The following is a 21,311-nucleotide window of genomic DNA, read 5'->3' on the forward strand; positions in this document are numbered from 1 at the left end:
GGTTATTTATCCTTTTTAGGCGCAGGAGTAGCTGTGTGGTAAGTAGCTTGCTTACCAACCACATGGCTCCGGGTCCAGTCCCATAAAACATGGTGAATATTTTGGCCAGATCTGAATGGTTTGAAGACTAAAGGGTTAATTCAAAACAATGTGAACAATAAGCATCATGTTCAACAGAGTAATGAAGCTGGTTTTACTCAAATACAGAAATGCTTCTCATGGCCTCAGACAAAATCGAAAAGGCTTTGCCCCAGAGGATAATGAGGGAGATGCACTGGAACAGCCACTCTGACTCATGGGGCTCGCGTTTGTGGACAGCAATCTCCACCCTGATAGCAATGAGCATTGATATGGTCTAGAGACCAAGGCCGCCAGAGGTCTCAACTGCTCCAGACTCAACCATAAACCTGTCAGAGAGCGACCAATACCATGAGATTTTTTTTTTTTCTCAATCTGACTGGGTAGCAGAGCTGGGCTGCTATAATTTGAATGCTGAAGGACTAAGTGAAATTGGGTAAATTAAACTAGATGGCCACAAATGGAATACATAGGACAGCATTAGGTTCACTCTGTTTGCCTTCAAGGCAGTGTCCCATCATAGCTACAGCCCAAATACTGAAACAATAGCAGAGTGGGATTTGACAGCTATTTCTAGCATTTTGAGTGACCATGTACAGCAGTGGTTCCCAACAGGGGTCCATGCAGCAAAATAGTAAATTGGGGATCTACAGTAGTATTTAAAGGGTTCATGAAAAAATTTCGTTTTAGCTCTATGTATTGCAAGAAACAGCTAGGTTTCTTTCTTTAATGTTTCACATAGTTCAACCTGCACAAGTTAATATACTCTTTGACTTGTTTCAGTCATTTGACTGCGGCCATGCTGGAGCACCGCCTTTAGTCGAGTAAATCGACCCCAGGACTTATTCTTTGTAAGCCTAATACTTATTCTATCGGTCTCTTTTGCCGAACTGCTAAGTGACGGGGACATAAACACACCAGCATCAGTCAAGCGATGTGAGGGGGGACAAACACAGATACACAAACACACACACACATATACGACGGGCTTCTTTCAGTTTCCGTCTACCAAATCCACTCACCCAAGGTGCCATGCAGTGGGACTGAACCCAGAACCATGTGGTTGGTAAACAAGCTACTTACCACACAGCCACCACACACACACACACATATATATATATATATACATATACATATATACGACGGGCTTCTTTCAGTTTCCGCCTACCAAATCCACTCACAAGGCTTTGGTCGACCCGAGGCTATAATAGAAGACACTTGCCCAAGGTGCCACGCAGTGGGACTGAACCCGGAACCATGTGGTTGGTTAGCAAGCTACTTACCACACAGCCACTCCTGGCCTATGTAAAAAACAAAATAGGAATCTTGAAAGTATCTAATACAGAATGGCTACAGGGGCCCACCAGAATAAACTAGCAATCAAAAGAGGGCCACAGATAAAAAGTGATTGAGAACTCCTGGTGTAGGGGCTCCTTCACCGACTCAGCCAACAAAATGACAAGTTGTAGGCCACAACAGGGACATGGGGTCACAGTGAAATAAAAGGGGATAATAGGGGCAAGGTACTTACTTGCATCCACATTGTCCAGGGCATTGGTGACAGCATCGAGATTTTCAAAGAAGTCATCAGTATAGATGTTCTCAGTGTCTGGTCCGACACGGTTCTCGTGAGGAATTATATTGAGGGAGGGGTTCATGCTTTTGACAGCAGCAGCAGCGCAGTGGGATTTTGATTTCTGGTGGCAGAGAGAAGAGATACACACACATATTTATATGTTGATAAATAAATATAAATAGTGACATAGATATAAGTATATACAGATAGAAATCTTTAATGTGGTACTTATCTTTATTGCCCACAAAGAGGCTGTTGTTGTTGTTGTTAAGCAACAAGACGGGTAAGGGTAACTAGGTGATGGTCTAGGGCTTAGGGGCAGGAGACCCTAGACCTTGCAAAAAAAAAAAAAATCTTTGGTCGTCTTGTAGTCGAGGGCTCTTCTTTGACGCCCGACACCACTGGGAGATGGCCCTCAAAGTCGCTGGAAATAGAGATCTCCAGGTCCAAATTCTTGGAAGGCCCCACAAGGAGCTAAACAGAGGGGACAGACAAACGGACTAAGTCGATTACATCGACCCCAGTGCGTAACTGGTACTAAATTTATTGACCCTGAAAGGATGAAAGGCAGAGTCAACCTCGGTGGAATTTGAACTCAGAACCTAATGCCAGACGAAATACTGCTAAGCATTTCGCCCAGCATGCTAAAGATTCTGCCAGCTCGCCGCCTTAATCTGGCTTTATTCACAACTTCATTCACAGCCGAGTAGACAGGGGTAACATGAATATTTTTTTTACTCAAGATCACCATGTACCACCTGGTTTGGGAATTGAAATTGCAACATCCTAACTGCCAGGCCTCATTCCTTCACATAACATTTATTATTTCTTTACTGCCCACAACGGGCTACACAAAGAGGGGACAAACAGATTAAGTCGATTATATTGACCCCAGTGCGAAACTGGTACTCAATTTATCGACCCCAAAAGGATGAAAGGCAAAGTCAACCTCAGTGGAATTTGAACTCAGAACCTAACAGCAGACAAAATACCGCTAAGCATTTCGCCTGGCGTGCTAAAGATTCTGCCAGCTCGCCACCATAATCAGGTACTTATCCTATCAGTATCTTTTGTTGGCCCACTAAGTTACAAGGGCGTAAACAAACCATCACTGGTTGTCAAGTGGTGGTAGGGGAACTAATACACACCACACACACACACTTGGCAAGCTTCTTTCAGTTTCCATATACCAAATCCACTCACAAGGCTTTGGGCAGCTCAAAGCAATTGTAGAAGACACTACTTGCCCAAGGTGCCACTAAAGTGGGACTGAACCCAGAACCATGTGGTTGGTAAGCAAGCTACTTACCGTACAGCCAAGTTTGTGCCTATGCACATATACATATAATATATATATATATATATATATATATATATATATATACACATACACAAACACACACACATACAGATACAGGCATTGCTTGATTTTCCACATTTCTCTTGTATGTTGAATATTATGATTATCTGTGGCTGGGAAAGCAACACATGCAGTGGAAAATTCCTTGATAGAATGAAGGCATGCATCAATGTAGGAGGTAAGCTCTCTGAACACCGGCTGCAAGAGGTGCCCATCGTTACCACATTCATGCAAAAGAGGTGTAGGCCCCTGGCAGAACTAAAAAGCCACACCTACATGGTTTCTGTTTAAGATCACAATCAAGAGAAGGTATTGCCTGAAATCAAGTTGCAAACCATCGTGTGTGTGTGTGTGCATTTATGTATATGAAATGTAGACATACACACGTGCGTATATACACACATACAAATATACATGTGTATATACAGACATATACATATTCATGTAACTTGTGTGTGTGTGTGTGGTGTGGTGTATATATATATATATATATATATATATACACACACACACACACACATATACATACACACACACACACATCATCATCATCAATTAACGTCCATTGTCCATGCTGGTATAGGTTGGACAGTTTGACCAGGGCTGGCAAGTTGGGAAGTTGTACCAGGTTCCAGTCTGATTTGGAATAGTTTCTACAGCCGGATGCCCTTCCTAATGCCAACCACTCCAAGAATGTAATGGGTGCCATTTCTGTAACACTAGTATCTGCCACAACCATTATTTCACTTGATTTGATGGTTCTTCTCAAGCATAGCATAATGCCAAGGGTCTCGGTCATTTGTCATACCTCCAGGAGGTACAACACTCAAAAGGTGCTTTTCATGTTCCCATGGAGAGAGTTGGGAAAAAGACAAGAAAGAAGAGAGAGGCAGAGACAGTTAAACGGCATGAGAAGGAGAGGGAAAAGGGTGAAGTGAACAAGAGAAAGATGAACAGAGAGAGAGAGAGAGAGAGAAAGAAAGAGTACTATACCTGGACATCCCAGGGCCTGAAGAGGAACTGACGATTCAAATTAGACTTCTCAATAAGGTCCATATCAGTGACCACCACACTACCAGAACCTCCTGCTGCCAGACCCATCATGGACCAGTTCTTTAACATTTCACAGCCAATAGCACCGGCGCCAACCTGAGATAAAACAACATCCATAGTCACTGACGATATCAGCTAAGCTTCTAAATATTTATGTATGTGTATTCTTTTGTTTTGTTTTTTTACTTGTTTCAGTCATTCTGACTGTGGCCATGCAGGAGCACTGCCTTAAAGGGCTTTTAGTCAAAGCAATTGACCCCCAAGTCTTATTCTCCTTTGATGAACCACTAATTTACTGGGGACATACACACACCAACATCGGTTGTCAAACACTGGTGGGAAGACACACATTATATACATATGTGTGGGTTGTTGAGTATTGATGTCTGGGAGGTTTTCTTATGGTAGTGAAATAGTTTTAACTGCTATTTCGAAATTTCAGTATGTGGTGAAGCAAATTTTTGCTGAACCCTAATTATAATTATACTCATAATTATAAAATTTGTTTGTTTGTTTGTTTATTTTATATATATATATATATATATATATATATATATATATATATATATATATATATATATATATATATGAAGAGCTTCTTTCAGTGTCATGCAGTGGGATTGAGCCCGGAACCATGTAGTGGAGAAGCAAGCTTCTTACCACACAGCCACGCATGCGCCTATATATATATATATATATATATATATATATAAAAATATATGTGTGTGTATTTTTTCTACTCATTTCAGTCAAACAAATCAACCCCAGTACTTTTATTTTTTTCAATAAGATTTTGTTAAAATTTATCAATATATATATATATATATATATATATATATATATACATACACACACAAATCACAGTATGTGTATGTATAATGACTAACGCATACATTTCCACAATTCTCAACCAGTTTTCACCAAACTTTACACACACATTACTTATATCCCAAGGATGGTCATGCACTATAACATTTTGCCTGGAGCTCCCGCATAAATGGACAGCTTTTTGTATGTAGGGTGTTCCATACTTTTTAAAACAAAATTGAAAATGATTTTGTCTATTTCGATTGTCCACCTGTGACCGACAGTAATACAATACATATGTCTCCAGTCATTTTCTTACATGTAAATAAATGTTTATGTTAATTCAATAAATTTAACCAAAAAATTTTATTTAACTGTTATTTTTAGCACAACACTGTCCCCAGTAATTTTCTGTCATGTAAATAAATGCTAACTTTAAAATTTGCCAGCAAAATCTTATAAAGTGACTATGTTCCAAAAGAAGTACATGTTTATATGATACACATGAAAATAAGAGTGAACAAAATATGCTTAAAAAACAACTATATTTTGTAGTCCTTATCCATAATTTACTCCCAAAACACTTCAGTAGCTCTACATTGCATTGCTTGCAAATATATGTTCTATGATCATTTAAGTATAACGCTCTCTAGAATAGCCAGCCTTTAATTTGGTTTTTCATTCCTAGTTAATCAGAAACATAGATTGCTGTACTACTCATAAACCTTTTAGGTAGTTCAATTATTTGGTGGAAAAAATACCACCAAGGCAACTTAAACTGTCCAAAGGACAGGTGGGCTTGCTAGTTTGGAATACACAAAATTTTTTATCTTTTGTTTCAACTGCCATTAAGGGGTTTTAGTTGAACAAATTGACCCCCAGGACTTTTTTTTTTAAAGTTTAGCACATTCTATCGGTCCCATTTGCCAAACCACTAAGTTACAGGTATATAAACACACTATTACTGGTTGTCAAGCAGTGGTGGAAGAAAACAGACACAAAACACACACACATATATAACATACATATATATGTATAACAGTTTCTGTGTATCAAATCCACTCACAAAGCTTTGGTCAGCCTGAGGCTATTATAGAAGACATCCAAGGTGCCATGCAGTAGGATTGAACCCAGAACCATGTGATTGGGAAGCAAATTTCTTACCACCACCAAAACAATTTTTTTATACAATTCTTAATTATAAAAATAGGATTCTTTGAAACATCAAGTGGCTATGAGGCTCAAGTAGATAAAACAGGAATCGAAGGGGTCCATAGGTAAGAAAAATGGTCCAGAAACACTGGTTGACAGGATCAGAAAAGACCTGGGGTTATATAACAACAGGAGCTAATTACCAAATAAGCTAAAAGGGACAGGACACAGTGGGTTCCTTTCATCAAACTTACCAAGAAATACTTCAGGTCAGCAAGAGTTTTCTGAAACGCCTCACCAAACACCATTATTTGTCCATCGTAACGACAGTTTTTCTGAAATGAAATAAAATGCAGAATGTAAGTACAGAAATGAGAACATTAAAGGGTGAACCCATAGAGAGAGATAAAAAGCAAAGGGTGGGTAGGCACAGGTAGATAAACCAGTTATAGATACTATCTACTCATATCTCTCTTAATCCCTTTTGCCCCTTGTGGAGCATAGGGCTTCAACAGTTGTTTTCCACTTTTTGCAGTCATTGGTGTGTTTCTTGGCTGCTTCCTCATGTCAGGCCAGTGGTCCTGAGCTCGTCCAAAATGCTCCACTTCCATGTCTGCTTCAGGCGTCCTCACTTCCTTTTCCCCTGCAGGTTCCAGTCAAGTGCTTGTCATTTCACATTCGAGGGTTCTTTCTGCAGTGTGTGTCCGATCCATGTACCATTTCCTTAGTCTAATCTGAACATGTATGGGCTCCTGGTTGGCCCTTTCCCACAGGTCGGTGTTTGGCACTCTGTCGAACCACTTCAGATGGAGGATCTGCCGGAGACATTTGTTGATGAAGGTCTGGATCTTGTAGTTGCTGCAGGTTGCTCTTCATGTTTCAGAGCCATACAAAAGCACAGATTTTACATTTGAACTAAATAAGCGGAGTTTAATTTGAGTTGAGATGGCAGTGGACTTCCATACCGGCTGAAGAATAGCAAAGGCTTGCCAAGCCTTCTTGCTTCTTGCCGTGATGACCTCGTCTGGTCCACCTGATTTGCTGATCTTGCTGCCAAGATAGACAAACTCACTAACGTCCTCCACAGGTGCCCCCTCGATAGTGATTGGCTCTTCCTGCTTATTGTTGATACACAACACTTTTGTCTTTTCCCGGCTGATCCTCAAGCCCACTCACCGTGAAGTGGGCTTGAAGATCTAGCCATATGAATTGCTAGAAATAGCCACAACTCATGTCATCTTTAAAAAAAAAAGGACAAGTTATATAATGTCATCAAAGCTTAAAAAACCCTAAGACAGGATGTCATCATAGTTACACTAGCAATCCATTGGGTACAAGGATGAGGGTTCCAGTTGATCCGATCAACAGAGCAGCCTACTCGTAAAATCAAGGTCAGTTGAAAACAGAACGCCTACACTGAACTACTGAGAAATCTGTGGTTACTCTATCCAGATTACAAGTTCAGGTTTACATTTGCAATTATTGAGGCACTGGGATATGAAACACACTAAATACCAATCTTGAGGAATTAGACTTCTCAAAACTCAAAAGGAGAAAGCTGATTCAAAAACTACAGATTCAAGTCATAACTAAAACTAAAAATCTGTAAAACTTTCCAGACGTTTATCATCTATTATATAAAATCCGTTGTCTGTCTGACTGTGTGTGTGTCTTCTAGGATCTCAGGCATCCTCCATCCAATTGCGTTTAAATTTGACATGTAGATACCGACAGTATCAGGGCGTGTATAAGTCTTGAAAAAATTACAAAAATCGATTCCAGGTGAGAATGCGATCGATAAAGCTGTGGGAATGTGCATTTGTATGTACAAATACATCGGCTGTTGTGATCGATACTACGCATACGCGAGAAAAATGCACATGCAGTTTGTGCAAAAAAAAGCCAGCTGGCTTTAAAATAATGCCACAAAATGCAGTATATTGAAGAGACCAAAAAAGTAAGATGCAAAAGAGATTTTTTCTTCAACCTTGGCATAGGAATGTGTAGATATGCAGCTCTATGCATAAGAATACACTCTTTCATGTTAATCTAAGTTCCAAACACCATTTAGCTCATTATTTTCAAAAAAAATTACTTGTAGGTCAAGAGAATATAACAAAGGGGTAAAAGGGGTTAGTAAGTGATCCAAGTTTTAAAACCTTCATCAAAAATTCATCTTAATTTAGGTCTAAACTCAGCTTAATAACAAAATTATTTTACCAAATTCCTCATTATTTTCAAAATTGATTGAAACAAAGGCGTTTACAGACAAATACAGTAACAAAAAAAAGGGTTAAAGTGATCCAAGTTAAAACCTTCCATCAAAATTTCATCTTAATTTATGGTCTAAACTCCAGCTTAATAACAACAAAATTATTTTACCAAATTCCTCATTATTTTCAAAATTGATTGAAACAAAAGGCGTTTCAACAGAAATACAGTAACAAAAAAAAAGGGGTTAAAGTGATCCAAGTTAAAACCTTCCATCAAAATTTCATGTTAATTTACATTCCAAACACCAGCTAGTTTGCTAAATTCATTATTTTCAAGATTCTTTAAACAAAGATAATGTATTTCAACAGAAATCTTTATCATTTAACGTCCATTTTCCATGCTGGCATGGGTTAGACAGTTTTTTTTGCTTTGGAAATAGAAAATACTTTTAATTATTTTGTATTTTATAATTAATGAAATTATTGGTATAAATAACTAACGATATCAAAGTGTAATAATAAGATAGACAACAAGGCCATAAAGGATTATTTTGCAAGGAGGAGAAGTCCCACTCCATGACTGGTTTTAGTGGCCCTAGGAGGATCAAGGGCAAAAGCCAACTTCAGAATGTAATGGGTTGTAACTAATTACCACAAGGTATTTTGTTCAATTATTGACTGGTTCACTCTAGAAACAGTCATCAATTTCACAATGGTCCCACTGCTGCTACTACTTTACACACACACACACACACATGTGTACGTACATGCATGTGTGTGTGTGTGTGTGTAGCAGAAAAACCTTCCATTATTTTGCACAGCCATAGGTGTGGAGTTAGCCAAAGAATTGCACCAGTCTCCAGTTGTCTCTTTTCACTTGGTTTCTATGCCTGGACGCCTTCCCCAATGCCAACCACTTTTACAGAATGTACTGGGTATCTGTTGTGTGTCTCTTATGAGTCAGCAGCATTAGCCACAAACATGATTCCACTTAGCTTGAAGTGCCTTCTCAAGCAGAGCAAATCGCCAAAAGTCTCAGTCACTTGTCATCACTTAAAAGGCATTATTAACCCTTTCATTACTGTATTTATTTTCAGGTGCTCTGTGTTTCTTTTAATTACTTTAAATATAACAAAGAATTTAGTAAAATAACTTAGTTATCATTCAGCCAGTGTTAGGAACATAAATTGTGACTAAGGTTTGGTGGAAGATTTTAATTCAGAACTTATGAAAACAAGACATTTGTACTCAGAGCCAGGGCCGGTTTCAGCCGCGTTGGAATCAAAAGGGTTAAGAATTGTTTCTCTATTATATATCTTAACCCTTTTGTTACTATATTTCTGTTGAGATGCTCTGTGTTTCTTTCAATTCATTTTAAATATAACAAAGAATTTAGTAAAATAACTTAGTTATCATTCAGCCAGTGTTAGGAACATAAATTGTGACTAAGATTTGGTGGAAGATACTAATTCAAAACTTATGGAAACAAGACATTTTATCACAGAGCCAGAGGCAGTTTCAGCCGGGTTGGTAACGAAAGGGTTAAGCATACATTCAACAATGTAGTAACTGATACACTTAACAAGAGGCTTGCTTGATCATGAAAGGAAAATAAAATACAAGATAATAAAGATGATAGACAGAAAGATGAAGATGAAGAGACAGAGAGAAAGTATTGAGAGGAGGAGATGATTGTTATACTCACAGCTTTACATGTTTCTTCAGTGAGATTATCTGGGGTTCCATTCCCATAGAGAGATTCCAAGGAGTCGAAGTAGAGGTATTGGAAAATTGGCATAAACTTGCCACTACATGCCTACAATAGACAGAAATAATATATACATATATAATATTTATAATATACAAAATATAATATACCCTTACTTTTACTCTTTTACTTGTTTCAGTCATCTGACTGTGGCCATGCTGGAGCATCGCCTTTTGTCGAGCAAATCGACCCCAGGACTTATTCTTTGGAAGCCTAGTACTTATTCTATTGGTCTCTTTTGCCGAACCGCTAAGTTACGGAGACGTAAACACACCAGCATCGGTTGTCAAACGATGTGGGGGGGACAAACACACACACACACACATATATATATATAAATATATAAAATAGTAAAAAGTGAAAAAACTATATATATATATATATATATATACGACGGGCTTCTTTCAGTTTCTGTCTACCAAATCCACTCACAAAGCTTTGGTCAGTCTGAGGCTATAGCAGAAGACACTTGCCCAAGATGTCACGCAGTGGGACTGAACCCGGAACCATGTGGTTGGTAAGCAAGCTACTTACCACACAGCCACTCCTACGCCCGTTATATAGATATAATATACATATGGATATAATATAACAAAGGAAAGAAACAGAAAATGGAATCCCCAAGATTCTTTACTAATCACAACGATTGTTTCAACCTACTTGCATTGATCCCTCATGGGTAAGATATCTACAACTGGTTATGGTGCATCCCTTTAGAGCAAATGTGTCTTGCTGGGTGACTTTTCAAAGGCTACCTTGTTTAATTATACAGCATGTCATTTGCTAGTATATGTGGTTGCCTATAGGCTTTGTAGTTTCGAATGGATAAAAAATATATATATCAAAAGAGAACCATCCGAACGTGGCCATTGCCAGCGCCGCCCCAACTGGCTTCCGTACCGGTGGCACGTAAAAAGCACCATCCGATCGTGGCCGTTTGCCAGCCTCGTCTGGCACGTAAAAAGCACCCAATACACTCTTGGAGTGGTTGGCGTTAGGAAGGGCATCCAGCCGTAGAAACACTGCCAGATCAGACTGGGCCTGGTGTAGCCTTCTGGCTTCCCAGACCCCAGTTGCACCGTCCAACCCATGCCAGCATGGAAAGCGGACGCTAAACGATGATGATCTATACTATATAATACAGAGATATCTACACTATATATAATATATGGATATAATATGTCTATAATATTCTTTATTCTTTTACATGCTTGTCATTTGATTGCAGCCATACTGGAGCATCGCTTCAATGAGTTCTTTAAGTCAAAGAAATCACCCTAGGACTTATTCGTTGTAAGCTTAAGCAATGGTGGCAGAAAAAACACACGTAAAGCTTCATTGAGAGCTGACCTGGGTGCTAAAATACAACTGTGCTTCGACCGTTTATCATCATTAAACATCTGTTGTCCATGCTGGCATGGGTTGGATGGTTTGACCAGAGTTGGCAAGCAAGAGGCGCTGTACCAGACTCCAGTCAGATTTCATAGTTTTTACAGTTGGATGCCCTTCCTAACACCAACCACTTTACAGAGTGTGCCGGGTGCTTTTTATATGGCACCACATGGACACTTAATTCATATTGCTTGTAGCTTTGAGATTTCAATGTGAATGTTTTTTTCTCAAAATCACATTGTAGAGTAGGTGTGAGAACCCAGATCTGGCCAATTTGAATACGAATCAAGTAGAATATTCAGGTCAGACATTAGAATTCAGATTATTCTTTCAAACATAATGCTTATTTATTCGCACCGTTTTGAATTAATCATGGATTATCTCATAGTTTTGAGACTTCAATGATGTGATTGTTTTATTTTTAGAATGACTTCATAGATACTATCTACTCATATCTCTCTTAATCCTTTTTGCCCCTTGTAGAGCATAGGGCCTCAACAGTTGTTTTCCACTTTTTGCGGTCATTGGTGTGTTTCTTGGCTGCTTCCCAATGTACAAGATCTGGCCAGTTTGAAAACAATATTTGGGCAGATAAAGCCAGTTTAATCTTTTAGCATACAGATTACTCTGTCAAATGTAACGCTTATTTATTCACTATATTTTGAATTAATCATGCATTATCTCGTATCAGATTTGTTTATTTTCAAATGACATTGTAGGGTAGATGTAAGGGGCCTGATCTAGCGAGTTTGAACATAAAAGCAGAATATTTTGGCCGGATGTGGCCGGATTAAATGTAAGAGGGATAAAACAGTATAATGTGGGACAAATAGTGTGTAAGCTTGATCCAAGAGGCTGTCTAGCAAAAAAATTCACAACTCACCTTCATAACTTCTTGGGCCGTTACTCCACCAATGAAAGCCTGGATCGGACATATGTCGCCACGAGATTGGTATGAGAACTCTTTCAGCACTTTCTCATCCAGTTCTTCAACTGCGTTGGCAGAACCAGCATTTAGCTCTTTACAGATGGCAAGAAATTTTTCGGCATCTTCCTGTGGGAGAGAAGAACAACAAGTTTCACAACCACCATTCAGAGCAGTGGAGAAGACAGATCAATCACTTTGACAGTAATCCACCTGAGGCAATCTGGATTATCTCCAAACTCTCAGGCCTCATATTACTAGGTCTTTACTTGATACGCTGCCAGTAAAAATTTGTTAATCATATATGTACGTTCTTTTAAAAGACTAAAATATTGTGAAAGCGTCATTATTTACTACGGTGACAACAGTACCTATCTGTCTTTTACACACTTGCTCAATGCATTTCTCTCAGCGACAATAATTTTCTTTTTTTTCTTGAAACAAATTTTATTTCTACTTTCCACACACACTATCTCTTTCAACAACAACTTGTCATAGTGAAAGTCTTTTTTTAAAGTCTGTATTGTGTTGTCTAGATGTTGAAAGATACAGAAACAACCAACCAAAAGCAATTATATTGTTATACGGTGAAAGTCATTTCGCCCCTGCTTTCCTTCTCCCTAACAGATGTGACAGACAGACAGAGATCAGTGGATCTTTACCTCTTGCCCGGCAGATTTAGAAAATAATTTTTTGTAACTCAACACTTTCAAACTTCGGATACTGGTAGAATGTGTCATATAAAACATCTTTTACTCATAGCGTTTTTCAGAAAAGTTTATGTTTACGAAGTTATTTCGTGTTAAAGTTCTCGTATTTCGTAAATTTCAACCAATCAATAACGTGTATTCAGCTGAATAAAATTACTGCTATTGGGGTCAGAGCAAGCTGACCTCCGAGCCGATGGCAAGTTAAAAACACCATTCAAGCATGATCGTTACCTGCATCGCCTTACTAGCACTTGTGCTGGTGGCACGTGAAAAAACATTCGATCGAGGTTGTCGCCAGTGCCGCCAGACTGGCTCCTGTGCAGGTGGCACCTAAGAAGTACCATTTGAGCGTGGCCGTTGCCAGTACTGCCTGACTGGCCCTCGTGATGGTGGCACGTAAAAGCACCCACTACACTCTCAGAGTAGTTGGCACTAGGAAAGGCATCCAGCTGTAGAAACTCTACCTGATCACACTGGAGTCTGGTGCAGCCATCTGGTTCACCAGCCCTCAGTCAAATCGTCCAACCCATGCTAGCATGGAAAGCGAACGTTAAACGATGATGATTATGATGATGTTTGTCAACAACAACTATCAGCGATGTATATGACACATTCTACCAGTATACAAAGTTTGAAAGTGTTTAGTTACAAAAACTTATTTTCTAAATCTGCCAGTCAAAAAGTAAAGATTCTGATCAGTTTCTCTTTTATAATATGAGCTTTATATTGTAAATTTAGTTCCATTGAATTTGTAATGCTAGAAAGAGCAACCAAAATCTCCGCGATGGGATGTTTTGAAGGAACACAAAGACTTACCTCATTCCTGGGTCTGGGCGAAGAACTATGGGTTTTCACATATTCATCCAGGGCTTGGAAGGCCAAATGTAGAAGAGGAGGGCGATCAAATTTGGCAAAATCAGTCACAACGTATTCAGGGTTTGCAATGGCTTCTCTCAAGGGTTTCTGTGAAAAACAAAAGGAGGAGTAAAAATAAAGTCCATAAGATTTTTTTTATTGTTTCAACATATAGGCGCAGGAGTGGCTGTGTGGTAAGATGCTTGCTTCCAAACCACATGGCTCCAGGTTCAGTCCCACTGCATGGTGCCTTGGGCAGACAAAAGCTTTACGAGTGGATTTGGTAGACAGAAACTGAAAGAAGCCTGTCGTATATATGTATAAGCATATATTTATATGTGTGTCTGTGTTTGTCCTCCCCACCATTGCTTGACACTGATGTTGGTGTGTTTATGTCTACGTAACTTAGTAGTTTAGCAAAAGAGACCAATAGAATAAGTACCAGGTTTTACAAAGAATAAGTGCTGGAGTTGATATTTTCGACTAGAAAAACCCTTCAAGGTGGTGCTCCAGCATGACCACAGTCAACTGAATGAAACAAGTAAAAGAGTAGGGAAAAAAAAAGTCCCAGTTTAATGACTGAAACAGGTAAAAGATTGCATGGAAGGGCAGTGCCCATAGTTGTTGTCTCAGCAGATTGGCAGAGAATGGTGAAGAATCGTGGTATGAAGGCCCAAATGAATTGTCATTGTAAGGTACCCAAGGACAAATAATGACACAAGTGGCAGTTAATCCTATGACTAGGTTGAGCACTAAAAAGTCAAGGTGGTGGCATTAACCATTTAATATTCAGATTACCCTTACAAATGTAACTAAAAAAATTTTTTTTTATTTATTCACACCTGTGCCATGTTAAAAGCACCTGTGCTGGTGTCACACAAAAAAGCACCTCTACTAGTGCCACATAAAGAACACTGGTGATGGTTTCACAAAAAACATTTGTGCCAGTGCCACGTGGAAAGGCACCCATGCTGGTGCCGGTGCCACGTGTGAGGGCACCCGTGCCGGTGCCACATGAAAGAGCACCAGTGCCGGTGCCACGTGAAAAGGCACCCGTGCCAGCACCATGTGAGTGGATTTGGTAGATGGAAACTGAAAGAAGCCCGTCGTATATATGTATGTATATATATATATATATATATATATATGTGTGTGTGTGTGTGTATGTTTGTGCGTCTGTGTTTGTCCCCCTAGCATTGCTTGACAACCGATGCTGGTGTGTTTACGTCCCCGTCACTTAGTGGTTCAGCAAAAAAGACCGATAGAATAAGTACTGGGCTTACAAAGAATAAGTCCCGGGGTCGACTTGCTCGACTAAAGGTGGTGCTCCAGCATGGCCGCAGTCAAAATGACCGAAACAAGCAAAAGAGTAAAGAGAGAGAACTACAACAATCTTTCTTCTGACCAACTAATAAAAACATGCAACATAAATCAGAATACTTACAAAATCTAATTTTTTGGGCATTTTTACTTTCTTCACAATCCCTCCGCAGTTATATTGAGGATGGGCTGTGGTATCTCCAATGCTGAATGTGTACGGTCCTGGAATTTGGTGGGGAGGAAAAGAAGAAAAACAAACAATAAAAATAATGCAAAGACAAAAATAAAATATCATTTTAACATCCACTTTTCCATTTTTGTATGTGTTCGACAGAGTTATCAAGGCAGGTTTTCGATAGTCAGAAGCCCTTCAAAGTCACTGACCATCTGTTTCCATGTAAGGTAACGTGTCTCAATAGTCAGAGGGCTTCTTGTAAAATACTGGTTTCAAATTCTGGCCCAAGGAAGTGGGGTTAAGTTGATTATATCGACCCCCACCCAGTGCTTGACTGGTACTGTTTTTATTAATTGACCCTGAAAGAATGAAAGCAAAGTTGACCTCGGCAAGATTTGAACTCAGAATGTTATGACAGATGAAATGCCGCTACATATTTTGCTCAGCATGCTAACAACACCAGCTGGCAGCCTTAAAACAAAATATTAGTAATGGCTTTAAAATCTGGCACAAAACCAGGTATTTTGAGGGCAGTGGATAAGTCAATTACATCAAGCCCAGTGCTCAACTGGTACTTATTTTATCAACCTCGAAAGGATGAACTCAGAATGTAAGGATGGAGAAACTGCTGCTGAGCATTTTGCCCAGCAAGCTAACAATTCCGCCAACTCATCATCTTTATATAATAATCCTTTCAACTATATAGGTGCAGGAGTGGCTGTGTGGTAAGTAGATTGCTTACCAACCACAAGGTCCCGGGTTCAGTCCCACTGCATGGTACCTTTTATTATAGCCTCGGGTCAACCAAAGCCTTGTGATTGGATTTGGGTAGACGGAAACTGAAAGAAGCCCGTCGTATATATGTATATATATATGTGTATGTGTTTGTCCCCCCAACATCGCTTGACAACTGATGCTGGTGTGTTTACGTCACCGTAACTTAGTGGTTCGGCAAAAGAGACCGATAGAATGTCCTAAAGTCGATTTGCTCAACTAAAGGCGGTGCTCCAGCATGGCCACAGTCAAATGACTGAAACAAGTAAAAGAGAGTAAAAAGAAAGTATAGGCGCAAAGCCTGAAATTTGGTGGGAGGGTCTAGTTGATTACATCGAGCCCAGGGTTTCACTGGTGCTTAACTTATTGATCCTGAAAGGATGAAAGGCAAAGTTGACCTCAGCAAAATTTGAACTCTGAATGTAACACAGGGCAAAATGCTGCAAAGCATCATTTCATCCAGTGTGCTAATGATTCTGCGAGCATGCCGCTCTAATAATAACAATAATAATGAAGTTAGCTACTCACCCAGAACCTTTATTTTGATTGGATCTGAAGAATTGAGATTTATCATTCCTTGAACTTCACTAAACGATACATAATCACCATCTTCATAACCATGTCTGGCCTCGTCTAAACATGTGACAATACCTTCAGAGTCCTGCCAACAACAAAAACAATAATAATAATAATAATAATAATAATAACGATGATTTTAAATTTTGACACAAGCCCAGCAATTCTGGGGAAGGCTTAAAATAATTACATCAACCCCAGTCAATGTAAATGACTTATTAATCCTGAAAGGATGAAAGAATATTCCCATCAAACTTTGCTTTTGTCCCTTGGACATCAATGATTTTAAACTGACCTATTTTCCATTACATTTCAGAGAGATTCAGTACTGAGTTACTGTAGCAGAAATATCGTTATAGCAAATATTCTGCTCAACACCACAGATTTGCTTATTTGCTTGACTGTAACCACTTGAGCATATCCCTTAGTGACAGACAATATGTGCATCTCTGTTCATGAGCAGGAGTTGTAGGGAAGCAACACAGCCATGTGTTGAGAGGGATTCTTTGGGGTTTGAATAAATATTGTAAAAACAAGCAAAGCGTGAAGGAAGTTTGAAACTATTTTTCATACTTTCTACAGGTAAATAAATAGGAAATAACAGTAGCTACCCAATGACAAAATTGTGTTATATAGTGTAATACAGACCCAGATACACTATGCCTGGGGAAAAGACAGGATAGTGAAACCTGGAATACTCTCATTACAAACCTGCTCATTTAGGGTTGATGTAAGGATAAAGAAAAGCAACAACAATAACAAAACATACCTTTGTGATAGAAGCCACCATGTTAGTTATGGGTTGTTCACCATCCACATCTGCAACTACAAAACCACTGCCGAAATCACAGAAAATTTGCCTGAAATATAAAACAAGTCATTTCTTTAGGACACAAAGATAATAGTGATGATGGTGGTGGTGGTGGTGATAATGGTGGTAGTGGTGACAGACTGTCCACTTCATGCCAGTATGGAAAACGGATGTTAAATGATGATGAGCTTACTACCTCTAGCAAATTGACATTGCTTCATCATCATTGTTCGACCATGGTCGAGACAATGGAATTTACCATGCTACACCAGACTTCACGGTCCATCATGGCATTACGGAGGTCCTGTTGCTGGATGCCCGTATCCCTGGAGATTACATCAGGGTAGGAGAGTGTGCACCCTCTGGTATTGCGAGTAGATGGCTTCCAGAGGAGAAGAGTAGAAATTGCTTACTCAAGTGGGTGGGTGTACCACATGCACTCTGACATCAGATGTCAAAGTGAAAAGAAGTGTTTTGCATAAGAACATAACACATGACCCAGTCCAGGAATTGTAACGACCTCTCAGTCTTGAGTGCAACACCTGAACCACCAGGTCACACATCCTATGTATATAAACATACATACACATGTATGTATATGTGTGTGTATAATATTATATATATATACTTTTACATGTTTACACATTTCAATCATTTGTCTGCGGCCATGCTGGGATACTGCATTTAGTCAAACAAAACAACCCTGGGACTTATTCTTTGTCAGCCTAGTACTTATTCTATCGGTCTCTTTTGCAAATCTGCTAAGTTTCAGAGATATAAACACACCAACATTGCCAAGTGATAGTGGGAGGATAAACACAGACACATAAATAAATAAATAAATAAATAAATAAATAAATAAATAAATATATATATATATATATATATATATACACACACACACACGACTGGCTTCTTTAAGTTTCCTTCTACCAAATCCACTCACAAGGCTCTGGTTGGTCTGAGAGTATAGTAGAACACAGTTGCCCAAGGTGCCATGCAATAGGACTGAACCCAGAACCTTGTGTTTGGGGAGCAAGCTTCTTACCATACAAAGAATGGTTAATACCTGGTAGCTTACTGGTAAAATAGTCACTTTCCCAACATTTGTTATGTAAATGGTAAATGAAAGATGGAAGATACGAGAATTTTTATTAATCACTACAATTATTTTGACACATCTAACATGGATCCCCCATGGGTGGGGATACTTAACAACTGGATCGGGAGCACCTGACCGTGCAGATGTGTCACTTCGACTGATGGATATAACTCGCTAAAAATAACAGTTCCGCAACGCATCTTCTCATTTTGTGTCAAGAAAAGCAGCAAATTAAAGGATATAGCTTCATTAATAAAATAATAGATGCAAAATAGATGTGAACACGCAATACAGGAATCAATGCTAGATGTGTCAAAACAATCGTATTTGATAAAAATTTTATCTTCCATCTTTCATTTACCATATATGTGTATGCATGTGTATATATATATATATATATATATATATATATGTATTTTGACTTATTTCTAGCAAGTTGGTACTTTATGTACCCTTAATAATAATTATAAAATATAAAATTTTCTGCTAGTGCCACCGGATTGGCTCCTGTGCAGGCGGCACATAAAAAGTACCATTTGAGCGTGGCCAATGCCCGTACCGCTTGACTGGCCCTTGTACCAATGGCACGTAAAAGCACCCACTACACTCTCCGAGTGGTTGGTGTTAGGAAAGGTATCCAGCTGTAGAAACTTTGCCAGATCAGATTGGAGCCTGGTGCAGCCTTCTGGTTCGCCAGCCCTCAATCCAGCCCATACCAGCATGGAAAGTGGACCATAAACGATTACATATATATATATATATATATATATATATATATATGCAGCACGGAATTTTGTCAGTGAACAGGTCGCGGATTTTAGCGACGAAAATATTTTGACAAATTAAACTTAAATTTTGAAGTGAATAAAACGGCTTTTGTGTGTTTCTTAAATGAAACACCTTCCACGCTGCAATATATATATATATATATATATATATATATATATATATACATACATACACACACACACAAATTTTTGACAACCATATTCACTAACAAGGCTCTGGTCAGTACAGAGCTTAAGTACAAGACACTTGACCAAGGCGACAGGCAGTGGAATTGAACTGGAGGTCATGTGGTTGAAAAGCAAGCTTCTAAACCACACAACTAATCAACCAATATTTAAGAAGGAAAAAAAAAAAAAAAGACATTTACCCAAACAAGCCTTTAGTACTGGCTACAATGAACTTCATTCCAAATTTCCGACAGAGGTCATTTATTCTTTGTTGCTCGTCCAAATTACTGGTGGTCAGCACAATAACCTGAAATACAAAGAACAAATAGAAAATGTTGGTCAAAACGAGTTCGGTTAACTGGAGGGTTGTCAATATGACTTCTTTCAACTCCATTTCATAAAAAGGGACGCCACATATTCAAAAGTGCAAAAACACATTGATGATAAATACTAATGAACCGTATACTGTGGAAGCTCATTTTACAAACACTGTTTCAAACATAAAACGCCTTAGATGAGTACTGAACACACAAGCCAGCATCAATGCTCAGTATGTTGATGACTGCCAGTTTGCCACCTTAACCCTTTCGATACTAACCCAGCTGTAGCTGGCCGAAAAATTTTTGGGTTCATAAGACCAACCCGGCCGGCTAAGGCCGAGAGTACCCATTGTTATTTAAATGTGAATTTAAGCACAAATCATCATCATCGTTTAGCGTCCGCTTTCCATGCTAGCATGGGATGGACGGTTCAACTGGGCTCTGGGAAGCCAGAAGGCTGCACCAGGCCCAGTCTGATTTGGCAATGTTTCTATGGCTGGATGCCCTTCCTAACGCCAACCACTCCATTAGTGTAGTGGGTGCTTTTTACATGCCACCGGCACAGGTGTTAGGTGGGGCTGGTAACAGCCACGATCGGATGGTACTTTTTACGTGCCACTCGCACAGAGGCAGTCGGGGCGGCGCTGGCAATGGCCATGTTCGGATGGTTCTCTTATGTTCCACCGGCACTCGTATCATAGCTACGATTTCCATTGATGTTGATCGATTTTGATTTTGTTTTTATTCTCCACTTGCCTCAACAGGTCTTCACAAATCACGTTAGTATATTTGTGAAAATACGTGATTTCACTTTGTAAATAGTTGGGTTATAGTATCTGACATTGCTTGACATGATATCTGAACTCGGTGTATTTTGGGAGACTTTTTCCACATTTTTTTAGCATTGATTTTTTTTTTTCAACTTTGAAAATGGATAGGAGTTTCATGTTATCAAGCAGTGATTCTGAATTTAAAGATTTTTCAATGGAAAATATGGAGATATCAAGAAAAAGAATGAATGAGATACAAAAGCACATGGTATACGAGAATGAATAGGATATTTCTGTATCCAAAACTGAAAGCAGTGATAGTGACAGCAAAGATGATTTTACATCGGAATGAAGTAAAAACTTTAAAAATGTTTTTATTGGCAATTTTTCTGAAGAGATGGGGGTCTATCCATAGTCTTTCCTAGGAAGTGAAACCATTGGACTTTTTATTTTTTCAGCATGCTTGTTTGAAGCGATCACTGCGGAAACAAACTGTTATGCAGAATGTAAACAAACAATATATGCCAGGAAAGGCCATGAAATGGGGGATCAAAGTTTGGAAAATACTGAGTATTGCCGTGGATTTAGATTTTATACAGGAAAAATGTTAGTCAGCAA

General features: G+C 39.0%; 2 protein-coding genes across 4 annotated transcripts in view; both read right to left on the reverse strand.

Moving 5' to 3' along the window:
• The window catches only part of LOC115225490 (neurofascin-like), a 498,646-nt gene that overhangs the window by 194,269 nt on the left and 283,066 nt on the right, over positions 1-21,311 (reverse strand). The gene's annotated exons all lie outside the window — the stretch shown is intronic.
• The window catches only part of LOC115225288 (ubiquitin-like modifier-activating enzyme 1), a 130,695-nt gene that overhangs the window by 24,566 nt on the left and 84,818 nt on the right, over positions 1-21,311 (reverse strand). For all 3 annotated transcript variants that reach the window (XM_029796226.2, XM_029796227.2, XM_029796228.2), the window contains 10 exons: positions 19,804-19,910; positions 17,504-17,594; positions 16,687-16,819; positions 15,334-15,431; positions 13,851-13,997; positions 12,283-12,453; positions 9,945-10,055; positions 6,281-6,361; positions 4,008-4,163; positions 1,610-1,775 (listed from right to left, as the gene is read on the reverse strand). In XM_029796226.2, the coding sequence (XP_029652086.1) occupies positions 1,610-1,775; positions 4,008-4,163; positions 6,281-6,361; positions 9,945-10,055; positions 12,283-12,453; positions 13,851-13,997; positions 15,334-15,431; positions 16,687-16,819; positions 17,504-17,594; positions 19,804-19,910 (1,261 nt within the window). The remainder of the gene's footprint in view (positions 1-1,609; positions 1,776-4,007; positions 4,164-6,280; positions 6,362-9,944; positions 10,056-12,282; positions 12,454-13,850; positions 13,998-15,333; positions 15,432-16,686; positions 16,820-17,503; positions 17,595-19,803; positions 19,911-21,311) is intronic.

This window comes from Octopus sinensis, linkage group LG27, assembly GCF_006345805.1.
Source record: "Octopus sinensis linkage group LG27, ASM634580v1, whole genome shotgun sequence".
Taxonomy (NCBI): Eukaryota; Metazoa; Mollusca; class Cephalopoda; order Octopoda; family Octopodidae; genus Octopus; species Octopus sinensis.